Source organism: Onychostoma macrolepis, chromosome 03 (genome assembly GCF_012432095.1).
Source record: "Onychostoma macrolepis isolate SWU-2019 chromosome 03, ASM1243209v1, whole genome shotgun sequence".
Lineage (NCBI taxonomy): Eukaryota > Metazoa > Chordata > Actinopteri > Cypriniformes > Cyprinidae > Onychostoma > Onychostoma macrolepis.
In genome coordinates this window covers 38,462,308-38,482,274 of record NC_081157.1, presented here as the reverse complement: position 1 = coordinate 38,482,274, position 19,967 = coordinate 38,462,308, and the positions used below count along the sequence as shown (strand labels likewise).

Below are 19,967 nucleotides of genomic sequence, written 5' to 3'. Positions count from 1 at the left end.
GTCTCAAGATGACTTAAGACCAATTTGCATCAAGAACAGTAACTATAACGGACGATAATGTTTTGTTCTTTGTAAGCATCCGCTACTTTAAATGCTTGAGTGATTTAAAGTTGAGTGGATTGTGATTGCCACGTTTTTTTATGTCTTGTATGATTCCAAGGATATCATTCCTTTGTGTCGTTATGGTTATAGTTGTTTTTGAACCAACTTTATAGATATATATCATCATCCATGGTGTGAATTGGCCTCTAAAATAAAATAAGACAAAGCAAGCTTTAAAATAAGTCGAAAATCAAGATATTTAATTTAGTGTATCCTTAGACTTCTGGAACTGTACGATTTAATTATTTTAGTTATTATTTTATTTTTAAATCTTCTAATTTCTAATCCAATTTTTAATCAAAAAGTTTGACAATCACTGATTTAAAGCAACCCTGCTGAAAGAGCTTAAACCAGTCTAAGATGGTTTTCCGGTCTCAGATTCTCTTCCAGCCTGGTTTGTTGATAGAGCTAGTTATAGAGCAGCATGAATAGGCTGGAAGGCCCCTTCAGTCCACAACACGACTATTCTAAAGATATTGTTGGAATCGCTTTCAAAAAGATTTTTTCCATCTGATGAAAGATAAAAACATTAACTGCTTTAATGAGATTGAGCATTTAAAGTGCCATAAGACATCATTGCAGCACATGCTTATAATAAACAAATGATATCGTGCCCTGGTGAGGATGCTAATATTGTTGTTGTCTTTCTTGGTGTAAACAGGCCTTAAGAATAGGGTGGATGACCAGTTTAAACCAGCTTTTATTAGTGGGGAAACCATATTAGGTGAACTTTTACCCTTGATTCAATACATCTGAATTTTTGAACAATCCCACAAGTCTGCAGTGTTATGAGAGAGCAACGGCTGACCGGTCGTGAGAAAGCCAGCGTCCACTCCCTCCAATCTGCATGATAATCACAATTACTTCATTTAATACGTGATTTAATTCAGAAACATAAATCACCACATTACTGACAGCTCTCACAGAGCCGGTGGGAAGAGGGACCGAGCGGCGAGTGAGAGAGAGAGAGAGACTGAATTAAAACCAGCAGACCTCCTTTACCTCTCCCTGTGGACTCGGCAACATAATCTGAAGAGAATGTACATTTTTCATAATAGAATTAATAACCAATTTTAAATTATGTCCCCGACTTGTGACCCAAGATACGTTAATTATTGATCACCCATTTCTGTGAAGAGGTGTTGTAATTACCTAGCATAATGTGACTCCTTCATCACATTTAAACATTTATATTGCTTATCTTTCCAAGGAACCCCTGGCTAAGTTTTTCCAATTACACTGATCAAATCGAGAATGTGGGGTAATTCTTCTTTTCTTCAATTAGAACTATCTGTACTATACATAATTTATGAAATTCCGTCATACCTTAGCGAAATGAGCGAAAGATAATGAATATCTGCTACTTACAGTTACGCGGGGCAGACAGGTTCAGGTTTGATGACGAGAGGGTCCCATCATTCTCCAAAGTAACGCTCTTCACAGCACGTTCAGAATATTGTCATTTGTAGGACCGTTATGCAAATGAAAAAAAATCTACAGCCACTTTTTTGGTTCAAACCTCAACTGCACCCTAGAATAAGCCCATATTGCGGCTTCCTTTTTGGAAATATCTGCAGACCGGAGATGTTTCATAACCCTGAAAGTGTGTGGGATAACCTAATCAGACCGCAGGAATCCGATCTCGCTCCTTCATCCCAAACACAGAGTCTTCTTAAAGGCGCACAGATGACCACCTCAGACCCGGCAGCATCAATTCCACTTAACCTCCTCGGAGATGATCATTTCCTCTTCGCCTTGAGCTTTTCAATGCAATTTTAGTCAATGAAATCAGATCAGAGGACAAACGCACTCCATCATCAGAATATAAGATCCGGCAGTCGGCATGGCGCAAAGAAATTCCAAGACAAATTCCCGTTATCTTGAGAAACTTTATTGATGGTTATTGTTATGCAGATCATAGTGCATGCACATACAATGACAAGGAGAAAGCCTGTCCACAACACGTACTTAAAGCAGAAAGAGCAGAATCACAGCAGTGGGTAAGATATTTTTGCCAAGTTGTGTGATGTGACGCACACAGTACACAAGAGGATATTTGCAGCCGGATAAATTGGAGCTGCTCTTTTGTTTGTATTTTATGCAATTGAAACTTTTATAAATACAAAATAAAGAAAAATGAGATATGTGACAAACACCTCTAATTAGGTATACTTGTAAACAACATGAAGGGAAGTCTTCGCGTATGCACAGCCAAGCTGCGACTCTTCAAGAACACCTCGACAGCTTGTTTGTGTAGCACTTGTAAATGACAGTTATCATTATTCCTATTTACATATAGATATCTTTTTCACAAGTCATATATTTCTCAGTTTCTCGATAATCAAACAGTTTCAAAGTGTAAAGGCTGTGTTCTAGAAAATAATAGTACAAAGGATGTCACATTAAAAATGATATCAAAACGAAACACTCGAAAGAAGCAGAGAACCAAAAGAAAACAGACAACGGAACGTCCCACAAGTGAGAAGAAGAAGAAGAAGTAGTGATGAAAAAATTGCAGGTTGTGTGTGTGCAAAATTGTACAGTTGACAAAAATACTATGATTATATCTACATAATGATTGCATTACTTGTAAAGTGTTGATATAAATCTGTGTATGATTCCATAAAAAATGAGACACCTTTCTCTAACAGTTGGTCTACCACACTAAATCTAAAACATTATACAGTTGTGTTTTTCGTATAAGAGAACATTTTCACTGCACAGATCAAATTTAATACACTGTTAGTTTATTTTTTCCCACTCTCGTCTTGTACAAATAATCAGAGTTTCTTAACTTCTGAGAGAAAAAAAACAAACAAAACAAAACAAAGAAAAAAAGAAAAACAAAAAATATAACCGGCGCTACCGTCGCCGTCTGTTTTTTTTTTTTCATGTTTCATCTCTCCCGTATTATAAAAGTCAGCATTTATATCAATCGACGTACTGGAAGTACTGTAATATAAAAAGAACATCTCGTGGTAGGCCTAAACTAGCGAGGGTCTGACTTAAGGACTAGATAATAGTTAAACAGTAAAATACTGTAATAGTGAATTTTTGGGGAGTTTCTACGAGCTGCTATGTATAGTCTGAATATACACATTGAACACCCCAGGAACATAACCTTTGGCTTTGAGTAATGACTGATAGAAGACAGCTTAAATAATCGATACCTCAGTGGTCTCTTTGACCGGCTCTGTGTCTTTGCTGCACTCGGGGGACAGCCCCCGGTCTTTCGCCCACCACGCCCATCTCTACTCCTACCCACAACCCTCTACGCACTCTTCCTCTATGGCACAGAACCCAGAAACAAAAGAAACCAAAAGAAAGACGAAAGGCGATGTCAAACGGAAGCAGAAACCACTGGACGACTCTAGTCACTTACACTCTTACAAAATATGATAACCCCGAAGTGACTTGAATATTTATCATACATAACTCATTTACATGATAAAGCCCTAACAATTTGTATCTTATTTTTTTTTTTTCATCTTTTTAAAATCTAGCAGCTCTCTAGATCACCACAGAAACCTCTACAGCCAACAATCTATGTAATCTTTAGAAATTAAAAACCCACAATATTAAAATACACAGCACAAAATATCTGAGGTATAAGATGAAAAATATCCGTTTTTGTCTTCTCTCTCTTAAGAGATGCTAAAATGATGCACTACTGCATGTATTGCAATACCCAGGCCTCTGAATTACTCCTCCGTTACCCCCACAGGAAGATTCTCAATAGGTTTTTGAAAGGTTTTTTTTTTTCTTTTTTTTAGTATGGCGCGAAACGACTGTATCCACCTCGGTATATACTAGCCTGCAAAGAAGAAAGAACGAGACCCACATCATCGGCGTGGCTTCTGGTCTTGGCATCAGTCAAGGGAGCGAAAGCATTCTGGAAGAGAAGCCACGGGTTTGGACACGTTTAATTGACACAGTTCAGAGGAGACCTCCGCTAGCATTCAGGCTATTTGCCGTACATACCCCCCGGACGAAACCAATCACGTTCCATCATGCAGCAAGCACACCAACACACCTCATGCCAGAAGAGATGCATTTAGCTACTTAAAAACGTAAACGGGATGAAAGAAATACATGAGTTAACAGAGCAAATAAAAAGAAATAAGCAACGAATGCAGTTTCATACGCTGCAAAAAGCATTTTCTTAATGTATTTTTGTCTTATTTTCTAGTATCTTGAAGTAAAAAAGTAAAAAGAATTCAGGTGTGTTAAAAAACCCTCAATTGTTTGTTGTTAACAGTGTAGCTCACACAGAACAAAGCAGCTTTGTTAGTTTGCGCGGCGAATTTGCACGACTAAATTCTTTCTCCCTCGCGCCAAATTTCAGATTGTGTGGATTCTTACTGAAACAACTGTCTTTCGGCAGCAAAATTACGCAGAGCAATGGTAAATGTGACCACACCTTTAGAGAGGTTCATTCTTAAAACAAGAAACGTAAAACTTTCAAACAATTAAATTTATAATAAAAAAGTTAAATGAAGTCTTTAAGCATTTTTACTGGAAAACTAGACAAAATTTACAGATTAAGAAATAGATTTTTGCAGTGTGCGTTTTGTACGCAACGTGGACATTTTGCGATCAAAAGCAGTCCACGTACAAACAAGTCGCACATCGCAGTGTGCGCCTGGAGACTCTTGTCGGTCTTCCTCGCACTCTTTCATCACACCGTCTCTCTTCTGCTCCCTCCCTCTTTTAGCTGTTGCTACAGCACCACTTAGGTGATGGATTTAATTATCAAAATGACTAATTATTCCATTAAGGGGAGCGCTCGGCTAGGTGATATTCACAAAATTAGAAATATAATAACTAACATGCACTACACTGCCAAGAAATTAAGACATTTATCACGTTTACTGGGAGGATTAATGTGGCATTTCAGCTGCCGTTAGCACAAGAGACAAATTCAATTAAGTTTAAGTGAGGAGATGTCAGCAGTGCTAAAATCCATGCAGGAGGAAAAGGTGGGAAGAAAAGGGAAAAGAATGAGCGTACGTTGACAAACGTGCACTGAGAAAAGAGCAGGGAAGGGATAAATAAAGGGGTCATGAGAAATGAGGAAAAAAGAATGAGGAATCGAGGCAGGTAGAGATGAAAATTCACGCTCACCATGGCACCAACGCTGTATGTGGCTGCTGGAGCAAGTGCGTGGTTGTAGGGGTCGGCAGCATAAACTCGTCCGTAACTGTGGAAACACGGAGAGATGGTCAGATCACGCTGCCAAGTTGAAAATCGCTTCTTTTCTATGCAAACACAAATGTTATACAGTCATATACGACACCACGGACTGAAGCAACTACGTATGGTGATGATTTCAGAGTGTTTGGAAAATGACAATCAAATGAAGTCAGAGAGGAGAAGATCACACGGCTCTTGCAGTCATGCTGCACAGGTCAAAGAGGAAGACATCACTGTTTGAAAGTTGAAGGGCCACTTGTGCAAGACCTCACTAGATGCTCTGTTCACTCTAATTGTGCGTTTATGGGATGCCAGCGCTTACGGCAATATCTGTTTGTACGTACAAACTTTGCAAATCGGTACCAAGAGGAATTTGCTTGCTTTTTCTAGTTCAACTCACTTGCACAAACAACCCTTCAATTTTTTAGTAGTTTAATTTAGGCATATTGATCAAAAAGGCAAAAAAATACATCACAGAAAAAAAAAATCAAAATCAAACAGACCAGCGATCAATGTTTTACAGTACTTGCACCAAAAAAGCGAAACAAAACATCTGTTCGTTATTCTCGTCCAGGGCCGACTTGATGAAAATGCTGCAGGATGTTTAGTGTAAATGTGAGCTTATTTTATACGTTTTCAGTGTCTTTTATCCTGAGATCTCACCCTGTTCTCCCTCAAAGTTCGAGCAGGGGTTAAGACCACTGTGTTTGAAAACAACCTGGAATATCGGCCCCTCAAAGCCTTGTTATGCATGCATGGTGTTTCTGGACCTGATAAAGAGCCAATCAGAGGGCAGAGAAATGAGGCAATTTACATATTCTTCCACTCCTGGCGATTAAGAAGTTAATCCACTGCAAATTAGTATAGACATTGTTATTCACTACACAGTCGCTCTGTCTTCATATTTCAATGCGCGGCCAAGTATTTTGTTTGACCTGCGTTATCTGTGTTTACAGGGGTTAGTTTTAATGAGTATGCAGTGCAGTGATCAAACCAGGGCTGCCTCTGCTCTTCTGGAGCTAAGATTGAAAAGGTGACCCTCAGGATATAGCACCTGGTGAATTATTCCTAAAGTATTAAGTAAGGGAAAAAACGCTGATTGGATGAGTCACCCGAAATGCAAGAACTGGGGTTTTAATTGCTGTTTGAAGGACACTGAAAATGTGTTTGTGTCTGTTTTTCTAGCAGTGCCTGCCGGAAACACACGGCAAATTTAAGCCTAAACTCGTCCTTGTGACTATCGGTTTGTTCCTTTCTATGATCCGTTATACTAGGCTCCTCCTGGCGCCCATCGAGACAGGTTGAAGTCGAAAAAAAGCCTGATTTATGAGACTGGTAAGCTCTATGTTTGTTAATGAACACCAGTGACTCTAACATACAGCTAAATTAGATCTGGGCCCTGAGATACAGGTTAATAAATCTCGGATGGCTGGGATATATCTGCATTATTGACTAGATGCTCATTATTTTGGAAAATGTGTGCTCCAGCAGCGCCATTCCTCTAAATGTATTGACTTTTCCCACCAGGAGACCGAACGGACAGCTCATTTCTATGATTTCTTTAAACAATGCCGGGCTGTGCTTTAGGGGCTCTGTATGCGGACCTTCTCCGCTTTTCTTACTTACTGATTACGTCGGTTTGCGAACAGGATGCGCGTGGCCTTTGGGGTTATCAGCAATTATTGAGCTGGGACAATTAGACCATAATTTGCAAGTTTTTCAGACTCCAAATTACACATTCCAATTGTGTTTTACAGAAAACAGCTGATGTCTTCAAGAAAGTGCCTTCTGCTAAATTACAGCCTTGTTAGCATATTCATTTTCCCTGGTCGAGGGGGGAAAAAAAAGGAAGGGAAAAAAAAAGGGCTGTCACAAAATCAATGCACGGATGGACAGGTCCATTTTCCTTTCGGTATATCACGACTCAAACTAGTAACAATCACACTTGTGTCATTCCCAAGATCTAGCCACCTACAGCCAATGTGCAAGACACCATACACTACATGAGCAACCTTGATACGACAATGACAACAGCACCACACGCCTGTAAAACAATGACACAAACAAACCAACCAAAAAAAGACCCTCTCACACACACATACACACACACAGATCTAATGGAAAGGGAGGGCGATGGTGGAGAACTCAAAGGAACCATGGAACACAAGGAAGATTGAGACAGAAGAAAAAAAGGAAAATCACAGATTCCAAGCTCGTGACAAGCGTGTTCATTTCACTCTTCAAGGAACACATGCCTCTTCCAAGCAGTGCCATGGGAGAGAGAAACAGAAGATGAGAACTATGAATGCGATGCCTTCCAGCTATCCTCATGCAGTACTCCAAAACTACTCCACTCGTCCAAAAAAGAGCATTCAAGAGAAACGTAGTAAGAAAAAAACGTAACATCTACTAATCAAACGGGGGGCAGAAATAAGGAGACAGCCGGGCAATAGAAGCACTCACTGTCAGGGTGCATAAAAAAGGGGGTATATGCTCGCTCCCTCGTGGGTGCATCGAGAAAGTGAGGGTGATTTGGTATTCATTTAGATTTATTTATTTTACCTGAGGAGGTGTTACAAGAAATTTCATCTGCTGCAACGAAGACGAAATGATTTCTGCAAGAGAAGATAAAATTTACAATACCGCCTGCTGACTGGCTGGATGGACGAGAGGCGGGGGGGAGGAAGGGAAGGAGGGAGGGAGAGAGGAGGGGGTGTTAGGGAATGGAAAGGTGGGGAGGGGGAGGGATGGTGGCATAAATGGGTTTTAGTTCACAAGCAAAAAGAACCAGAGCTCTCAAGTGTGCGGCCCCGCACCGGTATCCACATGGAGGAACAGGGAAGAGGCATGCTAGGGGGATTGGAGATGCAAATGCGGGAATAAAGAAGAGGGGTAAAAAAAGACATATACAGTATATCAGAGATGAGACTAAATCATAACCTCGGACTGGGGCCGATTCAATAGAAACTGCAGCTGTGCGCGAGACGCTTTGATTTAGCCACTCTAAACGTCCTCTCCTCTGTAAACCCCCTCCCTCCATCACTATTGTTCTGTAAAAGTCAAGGAATTGCATTCACAGCATTACTGAATAGTGGTGGGATGGCCTTGAACGGTCACATAAAAGCTGGCTGTCGAGCCCATTAGAAACACCTGAGACTGCGACCATTGTACACGGATGATACTGGAAATCAAACAGATAATATTATACATCAAAGCGCTTATGTCATATACCATAAACTTTTCTTTGGAGAGAGACAAGAAGAGAGAGAAAAGTAAAACTCCCACTGTATTATGGACAGATTTATTTGAGATATATTTTAAAATGTCAAAATAACAAGGTTCACTCAGTCATTTTTTACCCTCATTAAAAAATGTTACACATGTAAAGAAATGGATAGCACATTTTGAACACTTTTTTTCTTCACACTTGTTAGGCCAAAACACATTCAATTGTTCAAAGTGGACCGTGAAGACATTTATTATGTTACAAAATGTTTCTATTTCAAATAAATGCTGTTCTTTTGAACTTTCTATTCATCAAAGAATCCTGAAGAAAGTACAATGGGTTCAAAATTAAACTGCACAACTGTTATTAACATAATATAAATTGGACTAATAGCTGCTGGAAATTCAGCTTTGATATAACAAGAACATGCACATTTAAATATATTAAAATTCAAAACTATTATTAAATTGTAAAAATATTTCACAATACTATTGTTTTAACTGTATTTCTGATCAAATAAATGCAGCCTTGGTGAGGATAAGAGGCTTCTTTATTAAAAAAACAAACAAACAAAAAAAACCTTATTAAGGCTGGAATACACCACAGACAGGACTTTTAAAAGCTGAACAGATTTTTAAAACACTAGGCATCATACACTTACTGACTTTGTAAATAGTGACAGGAAAACTGTCCGTCATACACTAAACGACTGAGGATCGTACACTACCACACTTTGAAGTCGTTCCAATCACAACAAACTCACGCAGAAATGTGCGCCTTGTTCTAAAATCAGCTGAAAATATCAAGCATGTTTGGAATCATACAGTCTGTGACCATCATACACTACGCAATTTTCTATGAAATCTGTCAACTCAAATCTGCAGACTGGCTCTGACTTTTGGCAACTAGCGTCGACTTCTCCAAACTGTAAATCAGTGGAAGATCGGGGCAAAAACTGTGCAGTGCATTCCAGGCTTTAGTTAGCATGAAATCAAAACTGATGATATTTACTTTCTAAATGCATGCTCCTGGTCATCTTGTCAATGATTAATCAGTCCATGTTGTTACAAATAAAAATAATGTTTGTTTTTCATAGTTTTTAATATGAATGCAAGCTCTTCTTCTGAAATGACTTTTAAGCCAGTAGCCAAATAAATATTTAAACAAAATTTTTGAACAAACTCGCATTTGGACTGGTTCAATCGATTCCCAACAGAAATAAACAAACCTCACCCTACATTTTTTTTTTTTTTTTAAATATCCTGTTTACAGACTAAGGAGTAAAATGGATTGAAAATTGCAATTCATGCTGAATTTGAAAAAATATACATATTATCAGCAAATGACATATTGACTTCACATCATTTCATTTTAAAGTAATGTTGTCATCATGACTTACTGCGAATAGTAACAATAAACTTTTGAGTGATACTGCATCTGCACCACTAGGTGTCAGTAAGTTCAATATGCAACAACAATAACAACAAAAAAACTACTAAAAAATTACTGAGTGCACCTTGAATCTTTGTGAACAGTGAACATATATTTCATTTACATTTATTTAACAGCAGGAACATACAGCATAGCAAGGACTAGAGTATAATCCTCAGCCCTGTTGTAAAAAAACAAATAAAAATAAATAAATAAAAATAAAAAATCTTTTTTTAAGGATTTTTACAATGAAAACAGGATGTGGGTAAATGGTGCATTCTGGGTAAACAAACACAACTAGAATGAGCTGTATCATTGGTTGCAGTGCGCAAGCTTCACGAGTCGCTGCACAGGTGTGACAAATGATGTGTCATGGCTTGATCTCATGTCTAATTAGAGACATTGGCCGCCATATTGCCAGGCCCCTTTTTAATTGCCGCTTGGAGCTATATTTAATAACTAAATGAATCATTCATTCCTGCTAAGCATTCAGATTGAATCGGCCCTCTTAATCATGTTAGGGGGCTTGTTTTGAATACAATGTTCTATTCGGCATGACAGTATTGACCGTCCCAATGCGCACACACAGTTACACTCACACATACACTCTAGGGAGTAAAGCTCAATGCAGACATGCATTTGAACACATGCATTAAATGGTGCACTTTCTATAACTCATAGTGCCTTACAAAATTCGATATGTATTGGCTTCAGATATGACCATTCATACACATTACAGACTAAACATGCACTTCATGAAGACGCTAAAGTCACAAGCAGTAGTACACTGGACTGCATCACACGTATTGTTATATAATATTTCAACTGCCATTCGGTATTTATTTCTAGGTCATTTAATATTCAACACCAAACTAATCATACACATATATTTCACAGAGTTTCCTCTCTTCGTAATAGCAATCAATGGTCACAGGCACTTCCAAGCAAAATGCAGACATCTGGCCAACACATTCAGGGGTGTAAATCACTCGAGTAATGGCACTTCCATCATACAAATAAGAATCGTTTTGGAAAATGTTTACTTTACCTGAAACTATAATAACATTTCTAATTAAAACATTATACCTTTTAGTCAAAGTATCAAGTACATATTTCAGTGGTCATCATGACGTAAATCTATTCTTATTTTAAAATATACATTACCATTCAAAAATATGGGATCTGTGAGTATAATGTTTTGAAATAAGTCTTTTATGCTCACCAAAGCTGCATTTAATCATAAATACAGTAAAATAGAAATATTATGAAATATTACAATTTAAATAACTGTTTTCTACTTATAAAATAAAATTTGAATTTTCAGCAGTCAATACTCCAGTTTTTAGTGTCACATGATCCTTCAGAAATTATTCTAACATGCTGATTTAGTGATTAAGAGACATTTTTTCTTATTATAATCAATGATTATTATGTTTTTTTTTTTTTTTTGTGGAAACAGTCATACATTTTTCCAGGATTCTCAGAAGAAAGGGAAGCTCAAAACAACAGCATTTATTTGAAAAAGAAACATTTGATAACATTATAAATGTCTTCCCCATCATTTTTGATTACTTTAATGTGACCTTGCTAAATAAATGCATTCAATTCTTTCAAAAAAGGTGATGTCCATAAATTTTGTCAGTCTTCCTGAACTAACAAGTCAAATTATGTTTCTTTCAATGTTTTAAATAAAACATAATTTGCTCACATAACTGTATTCATCATATATTCTTCCTTATAAAGAGATGAAAAAAACATCAGCAAATCAAAACTTCAATTACATCATAACTATTGTCAACAACAAACACTTGAGGCTTTACATAACTACATTCAAGTGTCAACACTATCTAAGAAAAAAAGTTTCCCTGAAGCATGTTTTTAGCTTGATACATTGATTTTTAATTGTGTAGAATCCCATACTGTCCATCAAGTATAATTTTTACACCCGTGAGCATGCCTGGTATGTGTTAACAGCATCATTTGCTAATAAACTAAATAAATGGCCTTTCATACAAGAGTTTAAATAGTTGCTTTAGCTTCCTGCACAGCTGCTCCCCTAGCCCTGAGGGTTTCAACTCGGTCCAGGGAGCGCCAGAAACACGCACGACGGGCCACTTCAACCTTTCCTGAACAAGTGTCGCAGGGACAGAGGTCAGCTGACGCTAGTATAGTGGGTTGTAGGAAGCGAGGCTACCGTGTACTCCTGACCCATGTGCCCCCGGCCCGCAGCTGTTCAGATGGGACCGGCTGAGCCTTGAGCTCTAAAAGGCGACTGGAGAGAAAGAAGCAGCCCTGACCCGGACTCTGCCTCCCAGCAGCACCTCCAGATCTGAGGCTGACCCTGGCACATCTCTGACAGAGAACGAGTGAAGCTCTGACAAAGATGCGATGGCTAACGGCTAACGAGACCAGCGTCGGGACGGCAGGGTGTCAGAGTGCGCCACTCTGTTAAGATAAAGCTTTGGGGTATTGATATCTGCCACCATGGAAGGCAAGAGATCAACTGCAGTCAAAACACTCGCAGGATTAGCGGAGATCAGAGATGATATCTTTCACACGAGGTGATAAGATCTAACAACGCTGAGAGGTTATTTTAATGGAGGCAGACTAAACGATTAAACTCCAACTGTCTAAAAACGCTACTCATTGAGACATGAATAATTTATTTTTATGAGGGAAGAGAGATTATAAGTCATTTACATTGCAAATGAATAATTCAATCGTTTTAAATCTGAAAAATGTAAAAAATGTATGACTTCTCAATAACAATCATTTATAATCTCTATTATGAAAGACTAGTCTTATGCAAACTAATTTAGCTTGAATTTGTATCGGGGACCTAATTTGTATGTTGGGCTGCGGTTTCAATTTCCCAAAGCTGCTATTATTCTCAAAATGTGTCTAAAGGTAAACAAAATAATTCAAATGTTATTGAGAGGCCTCTTCATTTGCATAATCAATCAAGCAGGTTTCTGCAGAGAGCTAAACAACATTAAGGAAACTTTCGGAATTTAATCAGTTGGAGCATTAGCATTAGCTCTGCCCACTGGCAAAGCAATGACTATGTCTACTAGTATAACTACATTTTTAATACAAACTGAACCACAGGCAATTTTGGGGGTTCATAGAACATAATGAAAGAGAGACTAAGATCTGTATTAAAGACAAAACAGTTAAAGCAATAGCTGAAACACATCATTCACGTCTGTAGCACAAGCGGTGCGGGACGAGTTATGCGCAGATGTCTGAGGGTTGGGGATTTTTCAAATCCATAAGTATGAGCAATTGAAATACTGATGCTTAGCCTAGTCAGCACCACAAAAAAAATCTCTGATTGTCATTAAATGTACAGTAGTTTCACAACAGTTTATTTATTTATTGCAGAATCCATGATAAATAAAAACAGAAAAGATGTAAATATGGTCAGAAACATTTCAAAGCAGTATAGTTATTTTTAAAGTTGTGCTCAATTATAAATTAATAAATGTAAACATGAATTCTGTACTACTTTGAAATGCTCCTGACTGTATCTACAGTTCCATTCAAATGTTTGGGGTCAGTATTTTATTTTTATTTTTAATTAATACTTTCAGTCAGCAAGGATGCATTAAATTGACAGTAAATCATTTTATAATTTTACAAAAAACTTGTTTAAAATAAATGTTGTTCTTTCTATTCATCAAAGAATCTTAAAAAAACATGCATTACAGTTTATTATTAAGAACTGTTTACAACATTGATAATAATAAGAAATAAGCAGCAAATTTAGTATATCAGAATGATTTCTGAAGGATCATGTGACACTGACGATTGGAGTAATGATGCTGAAAATTCAGCTTTGCATCACAGAAATGAATTACATTTTTAAATAGAATAAGTGAGAATATAACACTTCTTTTAAAAATATACCGACCCCAAACTTTTGAATGGTACTGTCCGTCTTTTCTGTTTTTTATTTAATATGGATTCTGTTCCATTTATTTATTACTCAAGTAAATAAATGGATAAAAAATAGATATATTTGAATGTTTAACTTGGACAAGCTAGTGCATAAGATCATTACATGATTGCCTAGGCTGAGAGTAATCGAACCAACAGAAAATCAGATTACCGCTATACCATAACAGATTTCTCATAACAAGAAGCCACAGAAAAGCAACAAGGGCCCTTGGAATCAATACCGTGGTTTCTTAGGATGGTCTGACTTTAATCTCTGAGGACAGTCTACTGTATTTATCCAGAGAAGACCCTGCATGTGAGGAGGACACATGTGGTTATTGAACCGATCATGAAACCACACTGATCTTAAGTCTGGCAGCAATTACAAACACTATGACATGCAGCTCACGGCCGGCCGACATCAGAAAGTGCGCCCGCGCGCGTTTGGTCCCCATTCGCAGCTAATGATCTGCCTTTACCGTGGACACCGGGATCTACACACGCACAGAAACGCTCCCGTGATGATTACATAAACATGATGTAATGATGATGAGCACCACTCACAACCGGCCGGGTGAGATTCACAGCACACAACTTATCAAGAGGCATGCAGGGACACCGCTGACAGATTATGACAGCACTGCTAAGATGACATGATAATCAAGTGTTGCTTCATCTAGTTATGGCTGCACAATATCAGTTGTTGCATGTCGGATGACAGCATTACGATCATTATTTGGCATTAACAGTCATGAGCAGATATGCTTTCGTGTCATGCGAATGTTTTACAATCACATCAAGGCTCCGAATTTGCTTTATTCTTGATTGCGTGCCATCTGCAATAAGCTTACACTCACAATTGACAAGAGAGAGAGACAGAGAGAGCGAGAGAGAGAGAGAGAGAGAGAGAAAAAAATGAAAAGGAAATCAAAATCAGCCAAGACGACTTCCTCTGGTCGCCCTGCCAATCGGGCTTTTGTCTCATCTCTGAGGAACTGTCAGGTCTATCCCACTTCATTCTGCAGTTACAGTTGCTCCGCCATGGATGCGTTTCACCATTACATTTGCAGTGACATCTCATTTGATTTAATTTGCCAATTACTGCACTGGGCACAGTGATATTCCCCATCACCACTGGCAAGGGGAATTAGGCTAATAAATCAGGCTGGCCTTTTTTTTTTTTTTTTTGCGTGCGCCTGCCTCTGCTCGTGACGAAGGGAGAGAGTTTGACCTCAGAGGAGTAAAGGGTGAGAGAGAACGAGGCCGCCTCGGCGGGGGAGGTGAGTGGGTGTTAAGGGCCCCGCCGGAGGGCCTGGTAAGGTGGTGTTGTCAGTGGTGTGCAGGCAGCGGTGTGTGTCTTACCTGTCACTGTAGGCAGCGGCGGTAGCAGTAGCAGGCTGAGTGTATCGGTAGGCAGCGTAACCACCCTAGAAACACAACACACACTCGCTCACATGGGCACGTCGACAACAGCTGTTTGGACTTTTTATAAAATGTGTTTGCGAGAAATAAAAGGGCGGGGGGGGGGGGGATGGGGGGGTGGAGAAGGGAGGTTCGGTTTGATGTTATGTGCTGTGACAGAGACTGTACGACTGAATCTCATGGAGATGAAGAGGCATAGAGTGCTTTTGGAGAGAGCGGCACGCGAAAATGTCGCATTCATTCGCTCAGAGTTCACGGCATCGGCGCTCGCGATTCGCCGCATGCTCCAAAAGAGGGGACGCACATGTCATAATCATAGCTATTAAATATGCATAATCTAATTACAAAGCAGCAGCCTTATGTTGGTGACTCAACCTACTTTCTTATTCCTCTCATGCATACATCTGAGGATTAATTATGTAGCGCTGTCATACTACACTACTTCTTTTTACCAACGACGGAGAAAGAAATAATTTCAACATGTGGAACGGTAACCTCAGATGTTCAGTAAGGAAAAAAGGCCAAACAAACACGTGCAGTCAAAAGCGCATATGCCTGATGATTTGAGCAGTGTTTTTCATAGTCAATGACGGCACGAGATATAGCTGTCTTCTTGAAATACTCCCACACGGCCATTACTGTGCTCTAGACTTTCGTTTTAGTTTTGTATTATATAACAATTAGTTCCTGTTCTCTAATTTAGTATTTCCCAACCATTTTTATCTTATCTACCCCCACAGCCCAATTATACCCCTTTATAAATACTAAATCAAAAATGTGCATCTGTCTGGATGCACAGGCTGTCATCAACACAAATTTATCATACTTGCACTATAAAAATTGTTTCATCATTATAACAATATTTATCTAAATGACATATTTATTTCCATATCCTTAACTTTGCACACTGAGGAAGGCTTTGAGCCGAAACGTTTGTGTCTTTTCCCTTATCAGTGATGAATGTAAAATAAAACGAAAAAAGAAGACTGTTCTCGTGAGTGCGGATCATAATTCTTATACTAAGCAACTTAACAGATTGACGCACCAAAATAAAAAGATCAAGTAACGGAAGAGCGCAGTGCAAACAACGTTGTTGAACCATATTCTTAACTTGTCACAATCATTTCTGTAATTTTTATTTTATTTTATTTCACCCTTGATTGAGTTTTAAGACCTTGATTTTCTTCAATAATAATTAAATTCAAAACGGATGAGAATTAAGATTTCAATTTTGCTAAGATGTTTTTTTTTTTCCTTTTTTCTTTCCTCCATTAAAATGCCACACCTACACATATTATTTACCAAAGTAATACAAATTAAATTAAAATAAATAAATATTATAAATATATTATATTATAAATAAATATATTAAAATATATTATATTAATATAAAATAAATAAATAGTTGCAAACAAAGAACCCCCTAGGAGCTGCTTAAGTACTCATAGTTTCGGAAGCAAAGAAAGCAAGAAAAAAAAAAAAAACTTTCCAAAGTACTCCCTGGAACCAGAACAAACCCCCCCCATTGTGCTGTTTGACTAAATATTTAGCAAAAGTGCACTCTTGCTTATGTGATGAAATATAATATTTCCTAATATTCTTTGTATTGTTGTACTGTTGATTCTTTCCTTAATCCGTTTCTTTTTTGAGCAGGCACAGCTTCCTTTACCATTCCTATTAGCAGTCCACAGAAAACACTAACCGATAAGTCCATCTGTACACCTCTGCTCTTTCTCGGTTCCTCCAGGGCTTACTGGTCTCCTGACCCTGCTGTTCTCCACACCAGGCCTTCAGGCTGTAGTAATTACCACCCTCCCTTCTCCCTGCACTCACACATACATAACAGCAGCTCCTTCTCACAACTTTCATGTTCCTCACCCTCCCACTTCCTCGCAGCTCACCTCCGTCCTCTAACTCCTTCCATAATGACTCACCGGGTAATTCGACTCTCCCGCTGCGTGGCCGGCCCCTTAACAAACCATTTCATTTACAACACCCAGCCTGACACGCGGCCGTGATGCATCTGGGCTGTATTTAAAGCCGGTGTGATGAGCTGCAGAGCAGGACGGCCGAACGGGGCCCCTTAGTCACCAGTGCTGTCATCTCTGACAGACGGGGGCCGTGGGCATCTACATGTCTCTGAAGCTCCATTAGGCTTGGTCAACTAACCTCAGGGAAACTGACAGGGTGTGCAGGTGCGGTGAGAGCAGTGGTCAGGACTTTAATGCTGAGATGCGCATCTGGAGAGCGGCCACAATTTATCATTATGACTCACAAAGAGAGAGAGGAATAGATAGGGCTCCACTGACTCCTGACTGCTTGTATCTGTCTGTGGAGCGCATGTGGACATGCTGAGTTTATCATGGTTATTGATGCGCATGGTGAGATTCTCATACTTTTACTAGAGTGTGCTTGCCTGCCACAACCGCTTGATGGCCTGAGCTACTTGAAAGAATTTCACAGGGGGATATAATACAGAATAATACAACTTTTCAAGTGTTTTATATGTGCATATATAACATTATGCAACAATAATTCCCGTCCCCGGTAATAGTCAAACAGCACCGAGACTTCTCAGTGTTTATATCATACTATGCATTAATAGTGGGGATTACTCACTGACTCTAATTGCAGGTTACATTGACATACCAGTAGGCGGCAACAAGTGACTGTCTTAATGGGTGATTCATTGAATCACCGAATCATTCATTGAATCAACTGGTTCAAAACACTGAACTGAAAAAGGAACTGTGTTTATGAATGAGTCATTTAATTATTCACTCAACTGATTTGTTCAAAACACTGATTCAACAACAGTTCTGCTGCAGCTTTGTTCGAAACTATTTGCATTGACAGAGCAAAAGAAAATATGCTTTTTGATAAAGCAAAGTCTCAGCTTTCAAATGACATCAGTTTTATCATTAGATTCAAATAATGAATGTCATTTGGACTCTTTATTGTGGCATGACAGATTGCTGTTGCTGCTTCCCATCAAATGGCAGTTTGAAAGCTATTCAAAGGGCCATAGCTCATAAATTGGAAAAGGTTTCATATTATATTATATTACATTACATTATATTGTTAAATATATGCAAAATATTGTAAATCCATAATAATTTTACTTAACCTGTTACTGATGCCTTAAATAATTAAACGTATAATAATCAAACACCTTAAATAAAGTGTTACTTTAACATATATGATGTTATATTTTCTATTCTTATACTCCGGTTCGTTAGAAGCAAACAGGCTTATGTTGATGAAACAAAAATAATTACAGCATTAGAAAAAGCAGAGACTTTCTAATGACAGAACTTGTGTTCCTAGATCAAAACGTTCAGGTCATATTGGAGGGTTTCCAATCATTACTGATGCTGCAAATGGACTTGTTTGTTACAGTGTGGCTTTGGGCGTTTCTGGATCTTCTAGAAATGAAAAGTCAGCCACATGAGGGAAATGCGAAGCACTTTATATTACAGATTAAATGGAGAGATATTACAGACGCTGCGTCGTTTATATTTGGTAGATCTTCCTGCCTTATTGCACCCCTGCATGTGGTATGTATCCAGTTTTTCTGTGTTTAACGTGCTCATTTTAAGGCTGTCTGTTCTATGCTAGCGTAGCTTCATTTTCCAGACCTTAGCCAACATTCAGTACATTTAGCAGAGCACTTAGCAAATTAAGATTGGTAATAAACAAATACAGTTCTTGGATAGTTTCTAATGAATATTAGATGATCTTATCGCAGCAGAACAATCAATCCCAGCCACTGTGGCACTGCGCTAATGACAGGGGAACAGAGGAAGCGTTACAGCAGCCTTCCCGCCATTTCCACGCGCATTTGTACCCTGTACAATTTGTTTCGTCCCAGAGGAGGGCGAATTGGGGGAGATACATCAGGCTGTGTCAGGCTCAATGAGACATGGCCTTGAGGAGAACAAGCTTTCTGGCCCTGCTAGTTACCCCACCTAAGCTCCAGATGCTTCTACTAATCTCAAAATGTGATAAACTTGCAGATAAATGTGTTGAAGATACGCAGACTTTGAACATTAACCACTCATTAAAAACTCTACCCTACCCTTGCTCATGAAAATTACACTAGAAAAAAATATTTTAAATAAATATTAAGAGATCAAATTTGGAATAATTTGATACTATAAAACTGACAGTACAACCCCCTCACAATCAAGAAAAAAGGACATTCTGTGTACTGTAGGTCTACTGTAGGTACATATGAGATTCACACTGTACAATCCCAGCGTGCCCTGCTCTAGTGCTCAATTTCAGGTCACTGAGTCTCACCACAACTGACAATAAACTCAACAATGTCTATTCCTCTGTCACTGATACTCGTGTGCTGCGGCTGGCTGAGGAAAAATGTTCTTTACTTGTGTGTGAAAGTCTCTTGACACAATTAATAAAGGTAGAATTCAAAAAATGCTAACAATAGAAAGAACAATGAATCAGCTGGTTGGTTTAGAGTCGGAGGGATGAATGGGGCGGGGGGAAGGAGTGGGGTATGTACATGAACATTCAAGGACAGCATGCGAATACTTACATAAATATCTGCACCATAAAATCCGTCCTGGTAAACAACACTGGAAAGATGCAAACACACACACACACACACACACACACACACACACACACAGAC

The 19,967-nt window shown here is 38.7% G+C and overlaps 1 protein-coding gene across 23 annotated transcripts in view; it reads right to left on the bottom strand.

The window, feature by feature from the left end:
- Nucleotides 1–1,979: 1,979 nt before the first annotated feature.
- The window catches only part of rbfox1 (RNA binding fox-1 homolog 1), a 298,167-nt gene continuing 280,179 nt past the window's right edge, over nt 1,980–19,967 (bottom strand). For 17 of the 23 annotated variants that reach the window (XM_058770877.1, XM_058770878.1, XM_058770876.1 and 14 more), the window contains 4 exons: nt 19,872–19,911; nt 15,254–15,318; nt 5,227–5,302; nt 1,980–3,994 (listed from right to left, as the gene is read on the bottom strand). In XM_058770877.1, coding sequence (XP_058626860.1) covers nt 3,872–3,994; nt 5,227–5,302; nt 15,254–15,318; nt 19,872–19,911 — 304 coding nt within the window. In that variant the 3' untranslated portion in view covers nt 1,980–3,871. Of the gene's footprint in view, nt 3,995–4,083; nt 4,164–5,226; nt 5,303–7,857; nt 7,911–15,253; nt 15,319–19,871; nt 19,912–19,967 lie in introns of all 23 variants that reach the window. The other 6 variants (XR_009270281.1, XR_009270282.1, XR_009270279.1 and 3 more) reach the window with 5 other exon arrangements.